The 26917-nt window shown below is 38.1% G+C and overlaps 1 protein-coding gene and 1 long non-coding RNA gene across 2 annotated transcripts; one reads left to right on the plus strand and one right to left on the minus strand.

The window, feature by feature from the left end:
• Positions 1–2512: 2512 nt before the first annotated feature.
• LOC111741093 lies at positions 2513–7885 on the minus strand. Its single transcript, XR_002780874.1, has 2 exons — positions 7449–7885; positions 2513–2828 (listed from the first exon to the last, which is right to left on the minus strand). It is a non-coding gene; the product is annotated as an uncharacterized LOC111741093 (long non-coding RNA).
• Positions 7886–8035: 150 nt separating this feature from the next.
• Positions 8036–22196, plus strand: PGRMC2 (progesterone receptor membrane component 2). The gene is made up of 3 exons (XM_011362120.2): positions 8036–8502; positions 18556–18711; positions 19930–22196. Exons 1-3 carry the CDS (start codon positions 8085–8087, stop codon positions 20025–20027), a joined length of 672 nt encoding a protein of 223 aa, XP_011360422.1. The 5' UTR covers positions 8036–8084; the 3' UTR covers positions 20028–22196.
• The last annotated feature ends 4721 nt before the right edge of the window (positions 22197–26917 follow it).

The raw sequence follows: 26917 nt of genomic DNA on the forward strand, positions 1-26917 counted from the left end.
TTGCTTTATCTTATTTTCTCATATGATAGCCACATTTCACATTGTTTTACGAATGTTAAAAGAAAGGCTCAGGAGACTTGGTAACTTACAGCACAAGAAGAGACAGAAGGGCAAGCCTGACTCCCTAGTCAACCCCTTCATGTAAAACCTTCTGTAAAACTCTGGAGACAGTGTATCTTGAAGAACTGTTTAAGGCTACAGAGCGATTCTCTTCCTCTTGAACTTGACTCTTCTGATATTTTTTATATATTGTCCAGTGATAGTCTCTTAGAAAATAACATTTTGAAAACAAACTATAATTATTACTATGCATTCATCTATAAATTATATACAAAATATTATTAGGAAAAAAGCAAGCAGCATTTAATATAATTTTGTGGTTAAAAAAAACAGGAAAATTCACAGTACTTGTTATGTTAATATGCACAGTACTGTTAAAGATTGAGTGTTTAGGGTTTAAGAGACTCAGTAAACGACATCCCTCTTCACACCAAGTTGTGATCCAACTGAAAAATAGGCATAAGAGTAGACAGCTGAGAACTATCTTTCTTCCTGATAAAGCTGATGCTGGAGACAAGAAGGCACATTGGGCCTCCCAACACTGAGCCCTGCGAGTAGCAATCCAACGCTGCGCTGCTGATGGCAGAGCAGGACAGCCAAGACTCTACCCTCCGCCTAGCTCAAGACCTTTCCCTGTAAAATCTGAAGCATCAAAGAGCAGAGCAGAGGGCAGGATTCCTTACCAGCAGCCTGGCTCCCAGAGCGGAACTGGCCAAGAGCAAGCTTTCTTACTAGTAGGTCGCTGGATGGAGAAACAGAAGCAATGGCCCAAGAGGCCAGGGATTTTAACAGAACCCCTTGCAGCTATACCACATTACCCACCTCATTTTATTCTCTTGACCTAGAAGTCCTCAAACTGGAGTAAGTCTACCCTGGGAGTCTACAAGAACTTTCCAAGAACACAGGCACAGATAATTTTAAGGGAATCATTTCCATTTATTCAACTTACACCTACTCTTTCCTAAAATTGAGTTGCTGAAATGTGACTGAGGTTGTGATGTCACAATTCTATTTTTCCAATTCCCTTTAAAAATCATTCTTTCCCCCCTTATAAAAGACAGGTATCCTGTCACCCACCCCAGATCTTACTATAGCAAGTTGCTCCCACATGCAAAAATCCTCTAAGACACCATACAAAAGAGTGATTCTAAATATCGATATCAACATTAAATTTAATCAAGACATCATAAGTCTACACAAGGATTTCCTGGTTTTCCTTATTTTATACATATTTCTGTTAAAAGAAAAGCATGGTGCTAGAAATTGGGTATTTTGTTCTGTGTTGGGGTATTCTAAGTTCAGATATGTTGTAGAGTAGAGTGGCAGGAGTTATGATCATTTTTGGCTAATACCATTTTCTGTTCCATTCCCAGATGATGTCAAAGAATATTGCTGAGATAAAGAGAAATGCTGAAGAAGTTTGAGCCCTACTTCATCTGGGTAACAAACTCACAGCAAAGTTTCATGCTCCGTATATCTATCTCATAATTCAAATACAGAAGATTTATGGAAAACACTCTGCACAATTCCAGTCAGCTACACTTGCTCCGTAATGAGAAAGAACTTGTAAAACCTCATTCCCCTCCCTGTCTCAGTTGCAAATTTCAGATAATCTCAAGGAAAAGGATGTTAAAAAATTCCAAATTTCCTTCTGACAGAAAAGTGTTACAAGTAAAAGGAACATATGTGAGGTAAATTACTGTTTTATATTTTCTTGAAAAATTATTCAGACTCATAGGGGAAAATATTTTCATTAATTTTTGCCTAAAGATTACTGAATACAATAAATCTATATTCTTTTTTTAACTTAAACATTCTGCTCATTGTCACCTGTTAACCATTTTTTATCTCATTACTCATCCCTATCTTTTATGTAATAAATTTAGATTTAGATAGTTTTCTATTGTAAATAATATATTAACAGTAATCATTTATTCATCTTTTGTAAGCTCTGCACTGAAGAGTCCCTCAACTGTTTTACTATTCTGTCTATCAAAAAATTAGATTAACCTATAGATTCATGAACTAATTGGGGAGGTGAAGCTCAATCCATTTAATTCAGAGACATATTTCCAATAAAATTTAAGCTCTCTTTATTAATTATTTGTAAAACTTAATGTACTTATGAGCAATTAATAATCATTAATTATTAGTTATTTCAATAATAGCTCGATCAAAAAGAATTCTTAATTATTAATATTTTTCGACATAGAACTTTTTGGGCATAGACAATTTTTTAAATTATAAACAAATTTTTATTGCAGAAAATAATAAAGTAAGCAATAAAATATACTTGCGCATAAAATATATATTTAAAACCGTGGGGAAGTAGAATGAAAATGCAAATCCAAAAAGAAAAAAATAGAAAATTTCTATAAAAATGAATGATGGTGAGTATTCAATTTCTATGAAATTTAATTTCATTAAATGCATTTTAAAGTGACATGGCCCTTTTTAAAATATTCATGTTTATATTGTATCAGAAATTATATCTTTGCAACTAAGGATAAAAAAATTTTACATGTCAACTTAAAAACTATATTTGGGAGGTATATCAGCAAAAATGTATGAAGACCATTGCCTCAACTCTTTCAGCTTACCCACTGAGATCAACTTGGGATATGGTTATCACCCTTGGATAAGAAGTCAGCAGTCAATTAGGGTATTCCTGCTCCCATCTTCATAAGGCCACTTCTCCAAACTGATTTCACTGCTTTTGTGGGACCTCCTAGGATCACTGGTAAAGTAGATTTTGTTCCCAGAATGCCCTGAATGGGTCAGAACAATACATCGATTAAGTCGTCTCCAATGCTACTCTGAACTCAAGGTTATAATTTATAATTTGTCCTGCCGCAATGTCAAATTATGTCTTACTACCTTAATCAATATAATCAGAAGTTCCAAAAAAAAAAAAAAATCAAATAATATAAAAATAAAAGAACCAACAAAATGGCCTCAATTTGATTATGAACCCCTCTCAATATGAATGTTCCAAGGAGAAACAAAAAGTTCAGAAAATTATCATGTTCTTCCAAATGATAGCTCAAAGTAATCAGTACCAGCTTCATGTTAAAATTATCAATGTCCACCATTGAACTCTGTTGCTCTTGTGAACTAAAGTTCAAATAACATGTTTTGTAACTCCCTGGCAGTGAACTTAGCTCCTAAAACTAAAGCTCCTTTTCCCTAGAGGGCCTATCTAGTTAAGATAATGCCAGGCCTCCTTTGGAATGGGCAGGACTCTGTGAAACTTGCGGTATAAAGCAGCAGAGCAGAAAGCACTTTCTGTGGGTGGCCTGGCTCCTGTGAGAAAGGGGAAAGGAAACAGGTGGGCTGCACGTGCCAAACTTACACATCAGGGAACTTGCTGGTAGCACTGGAATAGAGTATCAAGTGTTAGTGGCACCCCCTCTATGTTTCAAGAAACATCTGAAAATGGGAAAGAAGTGTTTTCCCCTAAAATAGAGAAACAGAACTGAATTACAAGAAACAGTCTCTCTTATTTAAGAAATATTTATTGAGCTCAAATATCTGAGCTAGATTTGCTGCGAGATTCATAAGTGCGTCAGAGCTGGATGCTGTCTACCTACCACTAATATTTTAACATGTCTATATATGTTAATGTGACATATTTTAGGTTTTTGTTACAGCCATGCTTTACTTCTGGTACCATTTTTTGTATTAGTTTAGATTAGGCTTTGTTTGTTACAAAACAACCCCAAATATATCAGTGACTTAGAACAACAATAATGTATTTCTCATTCATACCACCATGTGTATTAGCCAGTGGCCTTTTCCACTTTGTCCTGACTCTAGGACCTTGGCTGATGGAAGCAGCCACCATATGAAACATTGTGAGTATGGTAAGTTAAAGAGCGCCACAAATTCTATCAATCCTCTCCACAACCTTTATCAAGAGGCAGAGTTTATGTCGCCTCCCCTTGAAACTGAGCTGGCCCTATGACTACTTTAACCAACAGAATGTGTCATTTCCATGCCTAAGACCCACAAAAACCTGGAAGTGTTTGCCTACACTGCTGGAGAAGCCACGTGAAGTGAGGGCCTGAGATAAAACTGGGAAGGAGAAAGACTCGGCCATTCTAGTATCCCAGTCAAGCCTCCAAATTACTCCAGTCCCAGACAATACCTGGCTGGAACCACAAGAGAGACGCCAAGCAAGATTAGGCAACTGCCCACGAGCCCATCCAACCCACAAAACCAACAGAGATAATAAAATAATTTGTTTTAAGTAACTAAGATTTGGAGTGGTTTGCTACACAGCAATAGATAACTAAAACATTCCATCACTGTGCCAAAAGGAAAGAGACCATGAGAAACTACACAGGTTCTTAACACTTTTGCTTGGAAGTGACACAGATCGCTTTCTTTTCATTGGCCATGCTGAATTCTGAAAAGGAAATGCAAGTCTACTATGTGCATGGGAAGGAAATGAAAATATTCAGTGACGAAGTACTAATATCTCCTAGAGACAGGTCAGGGCTAGAGAGGCCTTCCCTCCACAGAGATGACAAGTGAATCATTCCTACATGAAATCTCAAGGAAGAAAGAGCACAGATGACAACAGATGTTTATAGATGACCTCCAGGCAAGGGAGGGAGGGATATAAAGAGGAAAAGGAGGGTGGAAAAGAGTTAGAAAAGGAACATCTACAAAGGCAAAAGGAGAAAACTTAGGACCCAAAGGAGAGCTTCAAGAACAGAATAGTCAAGAAGAGCGTAAAAGGCCAAAATTGGTCATGTAGGCAAGGAACGTATAAAAATTCAAAGAGATCAGTGTGGGTTGATGTAGTCACAGGTGTGGGACAGGTTGAATTAGCAAAGAAACAGGAAGGTGACAATTTAGATGGTTGGAAAGGAGAGAAGGGCACTCTCAGTGATAAAATAGCATGAGAAAACTCTTGGAGTGGGGAATGAAGTCGGCAATTGAGGGAAATGGGAACACATATTGTAAAGGGAAATGTATCACTATAACAGTGTGTCAGGGATAACAAAAAAGTGGATTAGGTTTGCTGTGGAAGGGGAGGGCAGGGGAGCTGTTTGTGGATCTATGGAGGCCTTTGAGCCATCTGAGATTTCTGAGTTCTTTCCTTTAAATAGCTGAGCACCACTGGAGACAGGTGTTTGAGTGAAGGCAATCAACATACAGGACTAGTCTCTTCATGTAAGAACAAAGGAGGCAATGACAGAGTAGGCCACCAGTCAGAAAGTTACTGTGGTATTCAAAGCAGGAGTATCCTACTGGGAGAGATTGTTACCTAGTGGGGAAAAAAGGAAGCAGTCCCTCCTAGACCAGTTCAGGGGGACTGAGAAAAAGTTGCTCAGTTTAAAAAATATATAAAAATTAAAAAGAGGAAGGGATTCAAGTGTAGAAAAATTGATATGTATTTTATCAAGGGTATAAAAATGTTTAAATTTTTACTTTCCATGGCAGACAGTGTTGGTTACCAACCCAACATTCCCCCTACCCTTGACAAAAAAACTTCAGTACTGCTCAATTCCTCTCTTTCTTCCATATTGATCGGGGAAATGAAACCTACACACATAACTCAGCTCCAAGGTAAATCTTGATTGGTCTAAGCCAGTGGTTCTCAACCAGTATCATCTAAGGAGTATGTATGGGTTGGAGGAGAAGACGGCTGTTCTTTTGGAGTTACAAAGCCCGGGGTGCACCGCTGACATTTAGTAAGGGACTAATGATGTTAAAGGTCTGGCAATGCACACCACAGTCTTGCATAAGAACTGCCAAAAGCCAAGTAAACACTAACCAATCGTGGCAGTCCCATGCCCTTTGTCAGTTACTGCTTTAGGGAATAGCTAGTGATCCAGTTCTAGCCAACAAGATACAGAGCGGTCTGCTATGAAGCCTCTGGTGTGATTTCTTTCTGCCAGTTCTTGTCCAAACTGTATGACACCTGGGACTGCTAGACCCATATTCTCCCCCCAAACTAGCTCCTTCCCAATTGTCCTGTTTCCATCACTAATACGGCCATTTCCTGTTACCAAGTTCTAATGCAGTTTTGACTTGTAACCTTAGGATGACCACTCGTTCAGATATGCCTGGGATAACAATGTGATTTTACTCCTGTTCTCCCAGTGTAATTAATAGTGACCCCTTTCACTTCTAAAAGTATTCCAGATTGGAGGATACATTATATGGTCACTCACTTATTCTGCTATATCCTGTTTACTCTGCCTCAAGAAAGTATCCTTAAAGCAAGAGTCACCAAACTGTGGCTTGTGGGCTGTTTTTGTACAACCAGAGAGCAAAAACAATGCTTACATTTTTAAATGATTGGAAAAAAATCAAGACTACTTGATGACACCTAAAATTATATTAAAATTTTAGTGTCCATAAATAGTTTTATTGAAACACTGCCATGCTCATTCCTTTATAGTCTATGGCTGCTTTTTCACTACAAGTTAGAATTAATTATGACAGACGACACCTAAAATATTAATGTTTGGCCCTTTACAGAAGTTTGCAGATTCCTGCTCTAATGCCATCATTAGTTCTGATTTCCCTCATTTCTTGCACAAACACAGTAGCCTACTAACTGGTTTTCCATTCTTTCTCCAACTCCGATCCTTCATATATCTGGTTGATAAATCTCCCCAGAGAAATGTCGATCTTGTCATTTGCCCCTTCAGTATCTTCCGTTGCTCCTCAAACTGGGCAATACAATGTACAAACCCATCGCGGATAGTAAAGACTACAACCTGGTTTTCCAGACTTTGCTGTTCACTACTTAAAGCCAAAATGAACCACTTCTTGTTTCCCTAATAAGCACTCTTTGGGATCTATCATAAGCCCCCTATTGCTTACCCAGGTCTCTCATCCAACCCCAATTCCTCAGATTAAAGGAAAATTTATTTACTTCCTTGATACACCTTCATTCATTCATCACACCGCTAGTTCACAGCAAGTAATTCTGGGGCGGGGGTGGGGTGGTGGTGACTCAGCGACACAGAGGACAGACCAAGGCGGGAGAAAGTCAAACGAGTTGAGTGCGTGAGATAAGGGGTGAGGCTTGAGGTGACATTTCAACTGAATTTTAAGGACTCGAAAGGCTAAAACTCTAGAAAGACCACTTCATCCTACCCACTTCCCCATCACAGGAGATATTACGATTTAAGTAATAACGACATCTTTAGTCTAAAACCTGAAAGAAAATTCTACAAGAGCAGCCTTGGGCAAAACCACCAGGGAATGGCGGTCCAGTGCCACGGTGGACAGCACCCTGGGGCAGGCTCCGTGCACTCTCCACACCAGCTCGTCGCCGAAACTTCTGGCAGTAGCTTTGTCTGGGGGCTCACGTTCCCGGCTTCCGGACAGGCGCGACGGCCCCAGGGGAGAAAGACGCCCCTCACCAGTTTGTGCCAGCTGTTAAAAGTCTGTCACGGCCGCCCACAAGTCTCCAGCCCGCGCCTTCGGAAGGGCGTTCCGGTCGGGCCCCGCCTCCGCGGCACCTCGAGCGCACGTGAAGCTCTCGAGCGCAGCGACCGCCTAGAGGCGGGAGTTGGCAGACGCCGAGCCAGGACGGGAAGGATAACGATTCCAGGGCGCACGCGCACGCGCACAGCGTGGGGACGGGGCGGAGCACGCCTCCCCGAGGGCTTGCAGAGGAAAGGAGAGCGCGTGGCGCTCCGGGAGCCCACGCACGCGCCGTAGCCACGCCCCGCCCGAGCGCGCGCGCGTCCGGCGCAGCATCTTTCCTTCGGGCCCGCCCCGCTCTTCTACTTCAGCAAGCGGAGGCGCGGAGCGAGAGCAGGGAAGTGTGGGGCGAGGTGGGCGGGGCGTCGCACGCGAGCGCGGCCAGCCAAAGAAGGGAAGGGGAGGGAGAGATCCTAGACAACGTTACCCCGTCAACACCCAATCAGGAGCCGGCCTGAACCCGCCCCCTCCCCGCACGTTATTGGCCGGGAGGCCCCCGAGTGGGCGTGGCTGGCCGTGGGGTTGGGGAGGGCAGGGGGCGGGGACGAGGAGGAAGGCGCTGGCGGGCAGTGATGGCGGCGGGTGATGGGGACGTGAAGCTAGGCACCCTGGGGAGCGGCAGTGAGAGCAGCAGCGACGGCAGCAGCGAGAGCCCCGGCGGCGCGGGAGCGACAGCAGAAGGAGGCGGCTGGGCGGCCGCAGCGTTGGCGCTTCTGACGGGAGGCGGAGAGATGCTGCTGAACGTGGCGCTGGTGGCGCTAGTGCTGCTGGGGGCCTACCGGCTGTGGGTGCGCTGGGGGCGGCGGGGTCTGGGCGCCGGGTCCGGGGCGGGCGAGGAGAGCCCCGCCGCGTCTCTGCCTCGGATGAAGAAGCGGGACTTCAGCTTGGAGCAGCTGCGCCAGTACGACGGGTCCCGCACCCCGCGCATCCTGCTCGCGGTCAATGGGAAAGTCTTCGACGTGACCAAAGGCAGCAAGTTCTACGGCCCGGGTGAGGAGCAGTTGGGAGGGGTGGAGGAGGAAAGGGACCCCAGGCTGCTCAAGCGCGGCCCCCTTTTGATAGGGAGGCCCCGGGGACCGTGCTTGTTGGCCCACCCTTATCGAAATCTGCCTTGGCTGCCGCACCTGGGGCGGCCCGCCCCCAACACACACCCCCAGCCGCGGGCACCTCCAGCTTTTCACCTGAAGTCGGGGTCCCAATGTCGCCCCAGTTAGCAGCCTTCATCTTTCTTCTTAGTTCCATCCCATTTCTCTTCGCAGCCTTTTTTTGTGCTGAATTTTTCACAATCCTTTTAGTTATCGCCAGTCATGCCTGGCCCTCAAGCTTTCCTGTGCTTTCTGAATCCTGAGATAGGTCGGGGCAGGAGGGAGGGAAGATTTCTCAAGGAGCGACCAAAAGTTTTAGGCTCCGTAATTCACAGCCTTCCTTTCTTTACTCTTTGCCACTGATCTTCCTTTTCCCACTACTCCCCATAAGGCCACGTTGTTACACGTAGTTCCAAGTCCCAGCCCTCTAGTCTGAAGTTTGCGCATATAAGCAACACCTCAGACTTTTTTTTGAACCAGTTTTAGTATAGAGAGTCTTTCCAAGATATACAATGTATGTGGGATGAGAACAGACCAGAATGCAGATCTTAAGAAAGACTGGCTAGGATATTCGTCCTGAGTTTTGTGGGTGGAGCTCATATACCCAGCAGACGTGTCTGTCTGGTTTTTTTCTTTATTTCTTTTTTCTCTCCTTTCTTTTTTTTTTTTTTCCTTCCTTTCTTTTTTTTGTAGTAGGAAAGCAGGTATTCAAATACTCGTTTATAATGACTTAACTGTGTTTTTCACTGAGAAAAAAACGTTAAAAAGCTATAAATTCATACCTCCATGCACTAGTTCTGTAAGTTAAAGCTTTTTAGAACTTTGCTTTCAGAGAATTGTGTAGGTAGGATAGTTGGTTTACAAACCCTTCTTTTACAATGTAGCTATAGCATACATTTCACATTATGCTAATAAACTTCAGTTCAGACTTATGGATCCTGTTGGTATACCATAAAATTGAGCAACAATGTGCATCCTGGTGTGTGGTGATTTATTCTACGTTTTTAAAACGTGACTGCAATAAGAAATAACATAATTAGAGACTTACACGGACTTTTTCAAAAAGAGTACATCCAACCCAAGAAGTCAAGGAGGTCAGCAAATCTTAAAAACAAATTGGTTTCCTCTTTGATTTAATCTGTTAGTGCATGAGGTTTAGTCACAACTTGCAAATATGTACTTCTGATTCTGGTGCTTGGTGGCTGGAAGATAGTTTAGAAGCACTTTGGTGTATCGTTAATCAGAATAGAGACAAGAAATTGGAGATTTTATGTTTTGAACTATTTCTTTGTTGCTTATATTACTGTATGTCTACATTCTGTCTAAGTCGTAGATAGCTTAAAGTAGTTGCGTCGTTATATGAAAAACAGATGGCTGTCTACTTATATCAGCTGAAATGGTTAATACTTTGTTTACTTAAAAGCGTGTGGGACAAGAGAATGGGGCCAAAGTACAGTATTTAAATACACAGAACAAATTTAATATGGTAAATTTCTTTTTAGTCAGGATTTACACAGAATTTTATATCTAGTTAAAAGTTTTTCCCTATTGATATTAAAAGATGTGTTCAGTGATTAGGAATTGTGTACAGGTTTAGATTTTTAATGTAGAACTTACCCAACTAAAATATCTGCCTTTGACACCCCTAACTAAACTGACAGGGAAGCAAATTTTAGTGCAAAGAACCATATTTGTCCTCATGCGTTATGCCTTGCCACTTTCTGAAAATATCTAGGCGAGACAGTCATAGACACAGTTTGGCAGTCTCCAAACTGTTCTGCAACAGAAATTAAAAATTAAGATAAGAGCCATAGGTGTAATGTAGATAGCTTTTGTGTGGCTTAAGCAGGGAGGTGGGGATAGGCTCTTCTGATAACAATGAAGTCAGTTTTAAGTTAGCTTCCACAACCAATTCCCAGGTCCCGAGGAACAGCCTAAGAGTGATAGTCAATTACAGTATTCTAGGTATTTATTGATTAATAGCCTAATAGAGATATTTGGAATATTTTATTATTGAAAGGTACCTTAAAGGTTGCTGGGTCATCTTATGGTCTTGATATATGTTAAAGACGTATGTAGCACTTCCAAAAGTCTTAAAGCCAAATTCTGGCTATGAAACAGATATAAGTTCAGTTTTGGTTTTAATTTTATTTTCACCCTCAAATCTGTTAAGCAGTTTTGTAGCAGAATAATTCATTTAGAAGTAATAATCCTTACCCAAGAATCTAGTAGCTTGAAAGAATGAGTTAAGGGAGCCAGAAAACCTAGTTTTTATGCCTAGCCAGTGTCTACTCCCATTTTACAATAATAGTTTTAGAATTAAAGATTGTTTTCTGAAGTTTTTAATCTGTTGATACTTTTTTAGTCATTTTTTAAAGTTCAGATTCTTAAAAAATTAAATATTGACAATTTAATTTAGTAGGTAAACATGTGTTGGCAAACAGCATTAACTGCATTTTTGTCAATATTAAATTTAGTTAACAGTTCAGGCACTTGGCCAGCATGTGAGGAAAGTGGTCATGTAAGAAACAATAAATGTGGGAGGAGAAAAGAAACCAGATTCGTTAAGCACCTACTACATCAGATCCATTAATTTATCGTCTCCACAGTGCCTCTGTGAGGTTAGTAGGTATTCCAGTCCTTCAGACGGAGAATCGGAGGTTTTGGCATTTTGGGTAAATTGGCTTGGGTCACATAGACATGGCATTCAAGTCCAGATATACTTGACCACAAAGGCTATCAACACTATTTCAAGTAAACTGCTTTTTGGGATAAACTTGTAGAGAATCTTACTGTTGTTTTTTTATATCCTCTCCTGGTTCCCATAAGGACTTAAAAGCCTCATGGCTTTGTGTTGTGCAGTCCAATACGATAGCCACAAGCCACATGTGGCTTTTTAAATTTAAATTAAATTTAATTACAAATTGAGTTCCTCAGTCACACTAGCCACATTGCAGTTGCTCAGTAGGTACATGTCTATCATATTAGACAGGGCACTCTATACTATATTTCCATCTCTCATAATGTTTTCATTTTACAAATGTGGAAATGAACTCAGAGAGGTTTTGCCCAGAGTCACATATTTAGTTAGTGGCAAAGCTAGAAATCAAACCCAGTGTGACTGGCTTCATAAGCCATCCCTTCCTATTGTATCACAACATAATTTCACGTTTCCAGAGTCAATAGATTAGGAAGATTCAAACAGATAGTACGACTTTAAATAATTTGGTTTAATATTACTGCAGAGGAACTCCAGCAGAAATAGTGTTTTTATGCTATAGGATGGCAAGAAAGTATATAATTTACCTTTACAGTAGTTTAACCAGCATTTCTGAAATTTAGATATAATGCTTCTCCCTTATTCCACATAGAGTATTTTGATATATACCAAAGCTGTTTTCTCCAACTTTTAAATTACACTGGAAAGAAAAAGTCATTTATAAGAAGTACCCCCATGAAATGCCTAATATTTGAGAGGTTGGGGAAAGGAACACATGTGCCTTTCAAGTGTCTTTCCTTTTTTCTTAAACTTTATCTTCAATATGTTCACTTACGTTTTGCAAAATTGCAGTTGAAGCAAGGGTTGCAACATACAGACCAGGCCCAACCTGACCTATATTCCTTCATGGATGTTCTTTTGACATTATCCAGCTCTCATCCCAGCTTCTTGCTTTGAAGCCAGCTGGGTCTGTTGTTAGGGCTTAATAATGCCCATTCACATCCATTACCTACCAGTAATATAAACGATAAGTTTTCTGACAGATTTTGATGGTCTGCTCAAATGTATACTAGTTTTTGATACAGTACCCACTTGGTTGGCTCCCCTGAGTTCAACATCATTCCATTGTTTTTAGTCTTTGAGGGAACTGGATTTGTGTTAAATACTATAGCAAAGTATAAAAGGATAGCTTAAAGCATATATAAGACCAGAAAATGTCATTCAAGCTAGAAGAGATTTAGTAACATCTGGAGTTAGCCATTCACATTCCTTTAGTAGTTCTTTCAGCAATCTCTGACATAGCCCACTCCTCCCCACACCAGCCCCATTGCCTTGACAGACATCACTAAATCACTGCTATACTCTTACACTCTTAGAACCTGTATCCTGTCTCAAGATCCTTAATAGAGGATTTCAGCCTGAATTTCATTACAGTTTTACTTAAGCAATATGTTGAGAGAAGCGAGAGTTAACTGAGTCTTCAAAACCGATATGCCCCTACCCTCGTGGTGTTTATGGTCTATTGAGGAAGACAGATAAATAATCATTCAAGATGTAATTTTACTCTATAATTAAATAGTCTACGAAAGAAATTAATAGGATACATAATAGAGGGTAACAAAGGACTTTATATAGAATGGGTGGTTAAGAATCATATATTTGTCAAGAAAAGGGGGTTGATATTTAAGCAAAAACCTGAAGGACCCAGCCATACAAAGATTGGGTGAGAATGTTTTGAAGCCATCTAGCACTGGATCTACAACTGATCACGTTGTGTTATTTAGCAGAGAAAGAAATGTCCTTATCACCGTTATTGGTTTTCAGATTTGACTTTAGCCCTTATTTGATTAGTATTACCTCAGAGTTCCTATCCTTTTACTTTTCATCCAATCTGCCTTATGTTTTTTTTTTTCCCTTATAGATAACCAATAACTGGATTTTTTTTTTCATTAAATCTATTATCAACACTATGTCTTTTAACAGATTAATCAGTTTGTTTTGTCATTAGTATGTTTAGATTTATTTCTACCATCTTATTTAGTAATTTCTCTTTGTCATACTTTTCTTTGCCTTTTTTCCCCTATCCTTTTCTCTTCCCAGATTGATTTTTTAAAATTCCTTCCATTTTTTCTACCCTACTTTTTGGTAATTTTCTTAAGTTTTTACTATAGATACTATTCTTCTGAACAATATAAGAATTTAGCCAAACATTCTTGTCTGGGTTAGAAGAAAACTATTTCTTTAAGAAAGTTTACTGCCATTTGACAGAACACTTCTTAATACGCAAAACTACCCTGTATACAAATGGATAGAGTCCCCTGGACTTGTGTATAAACAGCCATCTGTTGTGGCCCTGGCTAGAAAGCTTTAACTCTGGTCCCTGCCCCATCCTGTTGTCTGTGTTTTTACTGTTAGACTTTTAGTTCCACTGTGTTTTTTCAAACTCCACCCCCAAATTGGTTAAGTTGCTATTACCTTTTTTTCAATAGTCAGTCCTCATTTAATTTGCCAACATAGTTATCATTTTCTTTATTCACTGCCATTTCTTGCATCTCTTTCTTTTTGGGGGGCTGTTTTCATTTTAGTGAGGTACATCCTATAGTTTTTTCATTTGTAGAAAAACAATTCTGGCTCTGTCTTTCCTTACTCAGGAATAAGAGTATAGTTTTAGGATATAAAATTGTGGACTGTTACTGTACCTAAAATCTTCATTGGTCTTCTACTTCTCTTTGTCTACTTTTAGTTTATTTTTCATTCCTTTAATATGTTTTTTCCCTTTGGTTGTACAGCATGTCCTCGAATAACTTTTGTTCAATGTCGTTTCCTTGTAATGTTGATGAGAAAAAAGAAAAATTGATTCCCAGCTGGGGCCACTGTCTGTGTGGAGTTTGCATAGCTGGGTGGATTTTCTCGAGGTATTCATTTTCCTCCCACATTCAGAAGATGGACATGTGAGGTGAATGGCGTGTCTGCATTGTCCTGGTCTGAGTGAGTGTGGTGTGAATGGCCCCATGATGGAATGGAGTCCTGTCCAGGGTGGGTCCCCACCTTGCACCCTGAGCTGCTGAGATAAGTTGGTCACCTCAGACCCTGAACTGGAATTTTCTTGTTTTTATTCATCTTTCTTAAATGTATTTATAGCTTACATTTATTTCAGTATTTAATATTAGAAATAGTTTGGGTCTTTCTTTTTAAGTTTGATATTTTGTGACCAGAAATCACCAGAGGAACTTTACTCTTATTTATACGTATTAGCTTATGGTAAAATCGGTTTTGTTATATATCATTTCACTCAAAGTTGCAGTTTCCAAGAACCTATCAAAGACATTAAACGAGAACTTGATGTAGTTGAGACTTTTTTCCCTTTTGTCTTTGGAGTTTTTTACTAGGATTTGTCCAGGAAAGGTTTTGATTTTTTTTTTTTTTCTGATATGCACTAGACTCTACTAAAAACTGATGATGTGTGTCATTCATTTATTTTAGAAAATTATATCCAGTTATTGCCTCCCCCATTCTCTCTATTCCTTCCTCTGGAACTCTTTGATACATATTAGCTTTTCATTCTGTCCTTCATGTCTCTTAATCTTTCCTTATGTTCTATCTCTTAATTTCTTAATAATTTTAAGCTAACACACTATGGTTCCTTTATTTATTTCTATTTTCTTGTTCTTGGGATGCCAGTTCTCTTATGTTATATGTGATCACTCCTCCATGGCAGTTTGTTTCTTCAAGTAGTTTCTAATTATCATTGCAAACTTAACCTTCAGCAATTACTCTGTTTCTTGGGATATCTTCTGTGATATTCCATGAGTCAGCCTATGTTATGGAAGAGGGATTTTAGGGGTACATTTCAAAATAAGGCCTACTGGGAAACAAAACACTATTTTGTGTTAGGTAATGCATGCTTAAGATAGAATATTTAAAAGGATAATACAGTGAAAAATAAGTCTTCTCAAAACCAAGCCATCATATTCCCCTCCCTAGACATGTCTTAAGTATTGTTCCAGAGCTTTCTCTGCAAGTGCAAGCATGTGGATATGTACTTTTCTTCCCCACACTGATTGTAGCACACTACACAAATCTTTAACTGTTCTTTAATATCTAGAGAGCCTTTCATATCAAGATAAAGAGAGCTCTCTTATTCTTTTTAATATATATATAATATTCTATTGTATAAATATAACTTAACAGTCCAGTATTAATGAGCATTTAAATTGTTTCCAGTCTCCTGTCTCCTGTTTTGCATGGTACTACTATAAATTTCCATGTACATGTCATTTTTCTCATGTGAGTAAAATTATAATTATAAATTCCTGGAAGTAAAATTACTAAGTTTTAGGGTATGGAAATTTTTAATTTGGGTACTTATTTCTAAATTGCTCCTCAGAGATGTTGGACCTATTTACAGTTCCATGAAAATGCCTGTTTTTCATCCCCTTGCCAAAAATGTGATATTAAACTTTTTGGTCTTTGTCAGTCTGAGAATTTAAAATGGTATCTCAATATCGTTTTAATTTACATTTCGCTTTCTCTTAGTGAGGTTGGAGATCTTCAAGAATTTGAGTCGTTTATGTTTTCTTTCCTGCAAATTATCTGTTCATATATTCTTTGCCAGTTTTTCAGTCGTGATATCGGTCTTTTCTTACAGATTTTAGGTGTTCTTTAAAAAAGTAAATCAGCCTTTACTGCAAATATTTTTCCTGATCCATTTTTTTACTTTATGGTATTTTATAAACCACATAGGAATTTTTGGTTTTATGTATTCAAATTTATCTTTTTGTGGCTACTGAGTTTTGTATTATACTCTTAAGACTTTTTGCACTTAAAGATTCTTTTTAATAATCTGTTGTCTCTTTAATACTTTTATAGTTTCGGGTTTTTTTATGTTACATTTGGAATTTAGTTTGTGTGAAATAAGGATCCAGTTTGTTGATTTTTTTTACAGAAGGCTATTCAGTTGTCCCAAAAAAGAATCATTCTTTTTTTCTCTAACACTTGCAGTACTACCTTTACTGTTTACTAAATTCCAATAGATAATATTTAAGTCCATGCTATTTTTTTTTTTTACCTTCGAATTCTCATTCTACATGGGCTCTGTAAATTGTATAGTTACCAGTAACATCTAGGTTTGTTATGTAGTGGAATGGAGAAGTATTGCTGACTTCTCAGTATGCAGAGAAATGTACTCTAATTAGACCTCAAATCCTTTCTCTGAGGAACCTATCCAATCCTATCTCTAGTTCTTAATGGTATGTTTTTTATAGTCTTACAGGAAAAAATAAAGAAAACTCACCTAATATACCTTTACAGAAGTTAAATGCTTCCTGAGGGAAATTTTAAACTACTTGTGCAAAAGACAATATAGTTTAGATGATGAGGAAATATGTTAATCACTTAATCATTCTTTTCTGTTCAAGAATTAAACATTTTGTCTAGAGTTAGAGTTAGGCTCGGATTATTAACTGTTGACTCACATTTACTCTTACTAAGTCAACCATCTAGAACCAGAAAAATAACATGTTTTATGAAGTTTTGGTTTTACATTCATTCAGTGTTGAGGGCACCTTAGGCAAGTTGGTGGAGAATTTTACTAGAAAATTTACTGGTATATATCAATATACTCAAAGATGGAGGGTTTTATGATAGTTATTTTTACACTGGTCATCTTCTCTCATTTTTACCATTTAGACGTATTTTATGATTTTTATTCTGAAGTACCCTGAAGTAGATTGACTTGTAGGCCAGGGAGGGGAATAAATGTTATAATAAAATGCTAATAAAAGGTATTGGTGTCTACATCTTTTTTGTTAAATCGTTTCCAATTTGATTTAACAGGTATTCTAAAATACCCATTAACATGAAGTTTTGTAATTAGTGAAATGCTCTACTTTTCAGGGTTGTCATTCCATCTTTGAGTTTGTGGGTCCTCTGTGTGTTTTCTCAAGGTGCATTACTGTGTTTGAGTAGTTAGAAGTGGAAGCAGCATTTACCAATTGTCAGTAATTTTAGGCAAGTCACTGAATATATATATACACACTCTTCTGAATTGCTTTTTTTCAGTCAATATATCATAGACTTCTATATCCGTACACCTAAAGTTGTCTTATTTGTTTTGATAGCTGTGTACCATAAATTAATGTACTATAATTTAACCAATTTCATGATGTAGGAAATAAGGTTGTTTTATTATGTGCTTTAAAGAACTGAAATGTCTTTTTAAATCTATATTTAGGAGATTTTGCTTACCATAAGTGAATTTGTTTAAAGTAAAGGCTCAACCTCTAGAGTTTCTCTTTATCTGTAACTGCAGCTAATTCATTTGGAAGAAATTTCTTATGTTCCTACCTCATGCCAGGTACTGTGTTAGGCATTGAAGACGCAGAGATGAGTAAGACAGTTGCTGCTCTCGAGGACATACTGGGAAGGGCTCGTTTCTGTCGGCATACAAATCATGCCATTCCTCCCTAGAGAGTGGTTTCTAATTCCTTGGACAAAATCATAATTTTGTGTCAGTCAGAAGAACTGTTCTTTATAGCCACTTCTCCTGTTTCCCCAAAGCCAAAACAAATGAAACTTTTATTTTCTTCAGTATCTTTTCATAGCTTATATAGATAAGTGTGAGTATACTGTAATCGGGTGATACTTATTTTAAAAATGGGTCACATTTCTGACCAAATCATTTATTAGGGAAAGATCCATTGAACATCCACATGTGCTGGGCACTGAAGTAGTCATTGGGGGTACAAAGATGACTCAGTCTCTGTTCTCATAGAGTTACAGCCTGTATTCAGTAGGAGAAAGAAACATGTCTTAGATCCACAGTTCACTTAATTCTTTACATAGTACATATCCTGTAGATGTCCATCAGTTATTCTTAGATGCCACACTTAACAGTTACCAGCAAAGCATCATTTTCCCTCAAGTAAACTATTTTCCAAACCTAACTGCTAAAGTGTCCTATTCTCCCTAATACCTCAGAATCTTCATCTTTGAATAAAAATTCTGGGCCATCTGAAATATTTGAAATTTAAGGTTTAAATTTCCAGTGAAAAGCTTTACTTTGGTCAAAAGGCATATTTCCAAGAAATTTCTTCTCCCATCAGGTATCTGTGCATGTTTGAAATTTTAGCTGTGTACCACATATAAGTAATTGTGAAGTTTCTTTTATTAAACTTTTTCATTTGAGTCATTCGAAAATATTTTTAGGTAATCCAAATAACTTCTTTTTTTTTCCACCAGCGGGTCCATATGGAATATTTGCTGGTAGGGATGCCTCCAGAGGACTGGCGACATTTTGCCTAGATAAAGATGCACTTAAAGATGAGTATGATGACCTCTCAGATTTGAATGCCGTACAAATGGAGAGTGTTCGAGAATGGGAAATGCAGTTTAAAGGTACCTTCATTTTGTTGGCTTCTTTGGAAATATTAAATTCATGGCTTAAGAAGGTGTATACTATTTCACATTCTTTAAGAGCCTAAGGATGTATGTTTTCATCACCATTATTATTTCATGATAAACAGCTAGAAAGCAATATGATTGCTACATGTGATTTATAAAATCCATATTTAAAAATTGACTTGTTCCAAATATAAATCTAACAAAAATTGTGACATCTTTAGTCATATATGGCTTGTCTATTAAGGTATCGTTTTTTAAAAAGTACAGGCTTATATTTAAAATTGAACTAATTACCCATATTGATAGTATAATTATAATTTATTCTAAATGATTTTATTGATCTTACCCTCGGACTATAAAGAAAAAAATGCCAATTCCCTTTATTTTACCTTCGTGACATCAATTATTACCATCTGTGTGACATTCCAGATGTATGTGGTATGGATCCCTTAGAACAGTTTTATTAAGCTAGGTTCGAATTCCTGACCAAGAAATGACTAAACATATATCAACTTGGACATTACATTATACACCTGGCAATATAAAAACAAGCAATGTAACAAATCTAAGAAGAGCATTTGATAGAACAACAATAGTGTATGACGGGCCACAAACTGAGACCTCAAAGATAACAGGATAATAAGTAACAATGAATTTTCATCTCTTCCGTTTATTTTCTTGGAGACTACTAGCATATGTCACATTTTCTCCCCAGGAATATTTCCTAGCTGGATCTACTTACCATGTAATTTTTAATTGTTTTCTCTAACCTAAGCTATTTTATTTCATCTCAGTTCTACATGAAAGAGAACTATTCTAAGACTCACAGCGTTCATTAGTTCATTAGTTAGAGCAGTTTCAAACTACATGTCCCCAGACCTAACCCAAGATCCTGGGATTGGTAGTTCCAAGAGAGGTTCTGAACATGCACATTTTTTTAAAAAAATAGATCTCTAAGTGATTATGATGCAGTATCCTTAAGAACTGGTAGTACTTTCCTACAAAGTATAATTCCCAAGCTTTATGTTTCTAATCCTGTTTTCGTTTGTTCAGGCCTTTCATGAGTACAGAGAAAGACCAGCCAAGGTGGGCAGTAGGAAAAAATTAGCTTATTCTATATGATTGTAGATGAGGCAAACACCTTTCCTGCTGTATAATGGAATAGTGAGACAAATTTGATCGCTACTGATTTTCTTTTGATGTATCTTTCAGAAAAGTATGATTATGTAGGCAGACTGCTAAAACCAGGGGAAGAACCATCAGAATATACAGATGAAGAAGATACCAAGGACCATAATAAACAGGATTGAACTTTGTAAACAACCAAAGTCAGGGGCCTTCAGAACTGCAATTCTTACTCCCTTTCACAGAATGTCCAGCGTCTTTGGGTTTGGTTCACCTGCTGCAAAAAACATTCAACAGATTGTGTACAAGCTAAATGAGTCTCACTATGAAGATTTGAATACTAGACATTATTTATGCTGCCAGACTCATTTGTTGCGGTTGTCTATAATGTCTGGTTGGGGCTTCATCTTGCTGAAAAGGAGACAGGGATTTTTTTAAGAAGCAAGAAAGTTACAGGGTTACTTTTTCCTTTTTTAATTTTTCTTTAAATCAGAGACAACCAGATATGTATTTGCTACTTAAGTGTACAAAATTCAAAAACAGGGGTTCTTATTTTATGTGCTGTGCTTTTGTTTTTAGCATTGATGGAGGAGACCTGGACAGGAGAGGTGATGGGTGCACATCAGTTTGAGTAGTTTAGGCTACTGAACCATTAAAATGTGAATTCACCAACTTTTCTTTTTGGGTTTTGTCAGAGAAAAGGGAAAAAAACCTTTATTTCTAAGAAATTTTTGGAAATTAGGAGACAGGATTTCAAGTGGGTTTAAGTTAGAGCTAAATCCCCAACAGTAAGATCATTTGAAACAAGTTTTCATTCCTTCCTTTCCCCTAGGTCAAATCAATATTTCTTGTGCCTTATTTCACTTACATAGACTTGAATTGTTTTTAGGGACAGCCCCCCTATGTGAATTCAGAAGTCACTACAAGCAGCATTAAGACTGAAGTTGGAATGTTCTGTTGACTGCAAAACCTTGATGTCATTCTGTGTATATAGAATGTAAAAGGAATATTCAGTGTTACTGCCATATATGTTAATATTCACAAACTTAATTAGCATTGTAATGGCCAAATGCATTCTCCCATGCTTTTTTCTTTTCAAAAAAATTGAAAGGTCAACTCTGTCCCTCAACAGCTGCCTAATTTGGGGAGTCTGACCCTCACAGCTCACTGGTGTGGGTGCATGGGATCGTGGTGTGGATGTCGTATGGGTGCGTCTGAATGTGTGAGAGCGCCTTGGAAGAGACTCTGCAGATACTGTAAATAACCAGTACCGTTTTAATAAAGCATGTACAATAAACCAAAATAAGCTCGAGTTGGACTTTATATACAAACTGTAAGCCAGTGCATTCTGATGATGGTAGTCAAGATTATGCATTTGATTCAAGATAAGGAAAAGTCTTGGAAATGAAAAAGCGGGCACTGGTTAACCAAGTTGTACACATTGTACCATGTTCACTGTAACTTTAGGAAGAAATTCCACTTAGTGGAACATTCTCAAGAGATCTGAGATTATTCAGGTAAGAATTGATATATAAAAATGTACATATTTTTACTTTATATTTTGATGCCAACTGATTATAGTAGAAGTAACAGCACTCCAGGTGGTAGTTATTGGACACAAAACAGTAAAGGATATTCTACCGATAGGTATTAAATTCTTCTATCGTTGTTGGTTTGGAAAAGCCCTGTCAGTTATTTGATTTCTTCATGACTATTTGATTCTTGGTTGGGGTAAGTTATACCAAAAAAAGACATTTTATTTAACAAGTCGCCAGTTAAAGAAAAGTTTTATCCTGCTTCATGAGTATGATGGTATGTAGAAGCCATCAAAGAAAGGGGAACATTTAACTGCAACAATAAACTACAGTATGTAAAACACAGCAGGTCCTCAAATAACATTGTCTCTTTCGATGCCATAGGAACTTAACCTCTTCTTTATATCAGGCTGTGGTAAAATTGGTTTCCTTATATGTTGTTTCACTTAAAGTTGGAGAACCTGTTGATGTTGAGGACTTACTGTACTACATTCTATTATATTCAGTATTGGAATGTTTTGTAGAAAATGATGAACTTCAGCCAAATCTTAGCTGAACACTGGTTGTAAAGACTGAAGAGTGTTGTTAGTAAATGCTTTGTGTGTTTTTATGTAAAATATTTTCTAAAATTTGTTAAAGTACATGTCCTCTGTATTAAACTGATACATCTATGGATCATTCGAGCCTAAAATTCAGAAATCTGCACTTGTGAATAGAGAAACCCTAAATATTCATGCAGTAAAAATTATGCAGTATGTTAAGAAAAATGAGTAATTTTGTGTTTTGAACTTGAAATAAACCGTGTTCTAATAGACAATTCCTCAATTTCAATTGAGTGTTTCTCATTCTCAGGCAGTTTGCTGGGCAGATCTTGAGTAAGGGGACCGGAGCTGTAGAGGTATTGTTGCTGTTTTCCCTCTTGGCCAGTATTTCCCTAATTCGCCTGATTATTGGAACCACTTGAGGTGCTAAAAATACAAATTCTTGGTCCCTAATCCAAACCTACCACCCACTGAGCTAGAATCAAAAGAGAATGGGGTCTCAGACTCTTTCTTTGTAAGAAGTGCTTTGGGTAATTCTTATGATCAGGCATGTTCGAGAAACACCACACTAATAATTTCAAGTTAATATTGTCCAACTTTGTCATCCACTTGAAAGAAATGGAAATGGAGTTTACTCTTGGGTAATTTTGATTTGATTCTCTATTTCACTTTGTATCATTCCCTAAACTTCCTTAGAGTTTCTGAGTTTAAAATCAAGAGTTTCACATAAAAATCAAATATGTGGTTATTAAAAATAAATTTTTATTCAGATTTTTATATTTGGATAGCATCTCCAAGTTGTCATATGTTTCCCAAATAAAATCTATACTATGTATTAGCCAGTTTCTCTCTACTGGGAAATTGAACCCATTCAGATAAAAATCAAGTTTTTAAAACCTTGACTGTGGTGCTAAATAAGGCTGCTTGTGTTTTTCTGACAGTAATTCTGCATGCCTTTTTTGAAATATGTAGAACCTGACGCTATACCTACCTCTAACCCACAATCTAGAAAGCTGAAGTTAATATGTTGAACTAGTATTGGAGAAAATTGTTGTCTAGAAAACCTGGCATTGAATCAGACTCTGCTTATCCAAGTATTCCATTTACCTCTTGATAACAAAAGTGCAGCAAACTGCTAGAAATATATGCCACTGGCATGTTAACACCGTGTATAACCTTACAGAGCCATTATGGATCAGAATAAGTGGGTAATACTATAGTAAGGAATATATAATTTTTTTTTTAAGTTGCTTTTAGCATAGTGGAAATAAGAGTCATTGAATATTACAGTGATGGTTCTTTTTCTCTAATGAATTAAAAGTAAATGCTCAAAGACAGCTTTTGAGTATATATGTTTCATTCAGGTCAGCTATCAGTTTGGTAGATGATGTTAATCACAGATTATGATGTATTTGTTATGAGAAAGTTCAAGTAAAGACATCCCAACTTTACTGTGTTTAGACGAGTGTAGGCCCTCATCATCCCCAAGCAATGTTAGAAAGGCCTGTGTCTTAACCATACTCCTGCGAGACACTGAGCAGACCCGGGGCTGGATGGCAGCTTTGCATTTGTTCTGTCATCCTGGTGCCTGAGAGAACATCGGGTTGCACGGAATTACTCCATTCAAGAGCGCACTTGACGTGTTGTGCACAGCACACTTTCATTCTCAAGAGATTTTTCTATGTTGCTGTATTTGCATAGGATTCAACTACATCAAATTCTGAAGTTTGGTCTAAGAAGACTGGTAAATATTTGCATGGTACTTTTTTTTTTTTTCCCCCGAAAGTGTGATTTTAATGGCTACACAATATTGTTCCCAAATGCAATTTTTAGTGAAAATGCAAGAAATCCCATATATAGTATGGTACCAGTTTGGTTAAAGAAAATTGGAGGAAAGCAAAGTTTGAAAGATAACAATTTAAAAACCAAAGTAGCTATGCTTTTGCCTAGTCATAAAAGTAATGCTCAGTAAACAGAAGAGAATTAAGAAAATGTGAACCAAAAATCAAGAGTTAAGCAAAGTTAACCTTTCCTACATCCTACCCATCCAGTCAGGGTGGACATCTCTACTGGAAACCTCCAAATGAATGCAGTATTTCCCCCTCAAATTTGCTTCTATCGGAGAGCTACAGGTACGTTTTCCTACTACCCTTCTTGTTATCAAATTCATAGTCCCTTTTGGCAACCGAAAACATAAAGAAGACTTTGTTCTCTACTTTAAAGGCCTTCTGTGGCTCCCTATTTCCTGAAGAATCAGGACAAAGTGTAGGCCCTCTCCCTCACTTCCCACTGCAATATCGGCTACATAAAATGACTTGTACCTTCCAGAATGTACTTCTAGCTACTTACCTACTCAGTTCTTCAGTCTGGATTATACTCTTCCTCAGACCTTCCCAAGTTAACTGCCCTCCTAGCTAATTTGCTCAGATTTAGAGACCGAGGCTCAGACTCAGTGATTGCATGCCCCCGTAGCATCACAGGTACTATCGTTTCACTGAATTTACTATGTTGTAATCATCTATCTCCCCGATCAACCAAGGGCCAAGAGTACTGTTTTAGGCCCAGTGGTTTTCCTCAACATCACAGTGCTAGACACAAAGTATTTGCTCAAAACATTTTTGTTAAATTTGTAAAATGACGGGGTGGACTAATATCACTAGTTGTTAAGTGGGGGCACCGAGGAAACATCAAAGACTGAGGGGCGCCACGGCAGTGCCTCTTGTTTGTGTTCACTGAGCGTGCAAGCAAGAATTTAAAGTTTTTGTGCTACCAAAAAAAAAAAAATTTAGAAAAACACTGGCTAGATGGTCTCTTTCAGTTTATGAATATAATTCAAGGTAGAACTATACAGTATTATAAATATCTAGCAATGCAATATGATGACCAAACGCAGATCGGTCTTCATGACACAAGGGGATGAAGCTGTAAGCGCCACAGTACCACCCTGGCCTGAGGACACATCTCTAACCAAAACAGCTCTGCCGCAACTACAGCTCACAGGCTTAGTCACAGGGTTGACCAAAGGGAAGACAGGGAAAGAGGACTCCCATGTTTTTTCTTTTAACTAAAAACATCAATGCCTTTGGAATCCCACCCAGGGAGTCCTTTGCTCCCTCCCTCTATGCCCCCCACCTCCCATCCTGCTACAAAGGCACTCATTGCAGTCTCTTGTCTACTAGTCTCAGTGGTAATTTAGAAAAAAGACAAGGTAGATGAGAAGCAAGTTTAAGTTCGATCTTGCCCAAGACAAACTGCAATGTAATAAAAGTATAATGAAAACGGTCCGGCCTGCTGTACTTGCCTGGGAAGAAATGCCTTACTTGTGGGAGAAGACCCTTGCCCTTCCAACCGTGCTACAAGAGAAAAGCAAGATAAGAGGAATCCATCACCTTTCTCATGTGAGAAATGCAAGAGCAATGTGTCAGTAGTACAACAGTTTAAGCCTTGCAGGGGGCCTGCCTCTATCTAGTGAGTTTCTGGACTTCCCTGAGCCTAATTTTCCTCATTTGTAGAAAAGGGCTAACAGTATCTACACAGGTGAGAAATAAGATAAAGGCCACCACTCCATGACATACTACACACTCTTCCCTCCCTCCCTCTACTTTGCAGTGGTAGAAGGACAGTACCTTTTTAGGTGGTATATAATTTTCTTAATTAAAGTTAACAATCTGAATAAACTTTTGTTAATTAAATTGATAGTCTTAAATCTGAAAAAAATATTTATGAGCTTTCCCACAGTTTATCAGTAACAAAATATTTAGGAACGGCCTCAATGTAATACCAAAGTTCAGCTATCATGCCAGGAGTCACAGATCACATTAATATTGTCACATGCCCAACTTGTAATTAATTTAGAATCTGGACTTGTGGTTTGGAAGTTACCCTAAAATTATTTGCATAACTTAGTTCTATCTATAGATGAGATGTCAGAGATGGAACTATGGGCTTAAATTAAATTGAAAACACCTCATTACTGACCAACTTCACTGCAGAACAGTAAGAACACGGCACATAAGTTTAACCAGGAGCAAAATGGAAAACGCTACGTTGCAGCAATAACTTCGGTGCACTTGCCATTGGGCTTCACAGATCTGTGTCCATTGTTTTAATCTTATTTCAACTTCCATGGATCATCTCAGAACCCAACCTACTAGTATTAAGCGAAACTAGTGATTAGAATGGCTAAATATGTTGCAAATGTACTGTTCAAAGATTTTCCTCACATGACTGAGTTTCTTTTAAAGCAAATGAAAACTTCATCCTAAATGAAAAGAACACTGGACTCCTATCTCTAACATATTCTTGAGCAGTCAGAATTTAGGTCAAATTGGAATGAACTGTGTCGGCTTGGCTAGTCCATGAGCCCCGTTGTTTAGTTAAACACTAGATGTCGCTGTGAAGGTATCTATATATGATTAACATTTACAGTCTGTTGACTTTAAATTAAACAGATGACCCACCATATTGTGAGTAGGTCTCAGCCAATCAGTTGAAGACCTTAAGAGCAAAGACTGAGGTTTCCCCAAAAGAAACAATTTTGCCCCAAGACTGCCACATAGAAATGCTACCTGAGTTTTCAGCTGGCTGACATGCCCTGTGGATTTCAAGACTGCCACATCAACTCTACCTGAATTTCCAGCTTGCCAGCCCTACAGATTTCAGACTTGTCAGCCTTCACAATTATATAAGTCAATTCCTTAAAATATCCCTTCATTATCTATCTATCTATCTATCTATCTATCTATCTATCTATCTATTCAAAGATTTATCTAATCTCCGATTGGCCTCTGCCTCTGGAGAACCCTAATACACTATTTCCTAATTATTAGTACATATGAGATTTTTAAAGTTTTACTTCAGTTTCATAATTAAATGGCAAATCCTCTCTTTATTTATTCAGTACTTAATACTTGATCTGATATGGCCAGTTGAGCTTCAGTTTCTAAATTCTGAAAGACATTTCTGCCACAAAATGTAATAATTTTACCAACATGTCTC

This window comes from Pteropus vampyrus, unplaced genomic scaffold (assembly GCF_000151845.1).
Source record: "Pteropus vampyrus isolate Shadow unplaced genomic scaffold, Pvam_2.0 Scaffold73, whole genome shotgun sequence".
Lineage (NCBI taxonomy): Eukaryota > Metazoa > Chordata > Mammalia > Chiroptera > Pteropodidae > Pteropus > Pteropus vampyrus.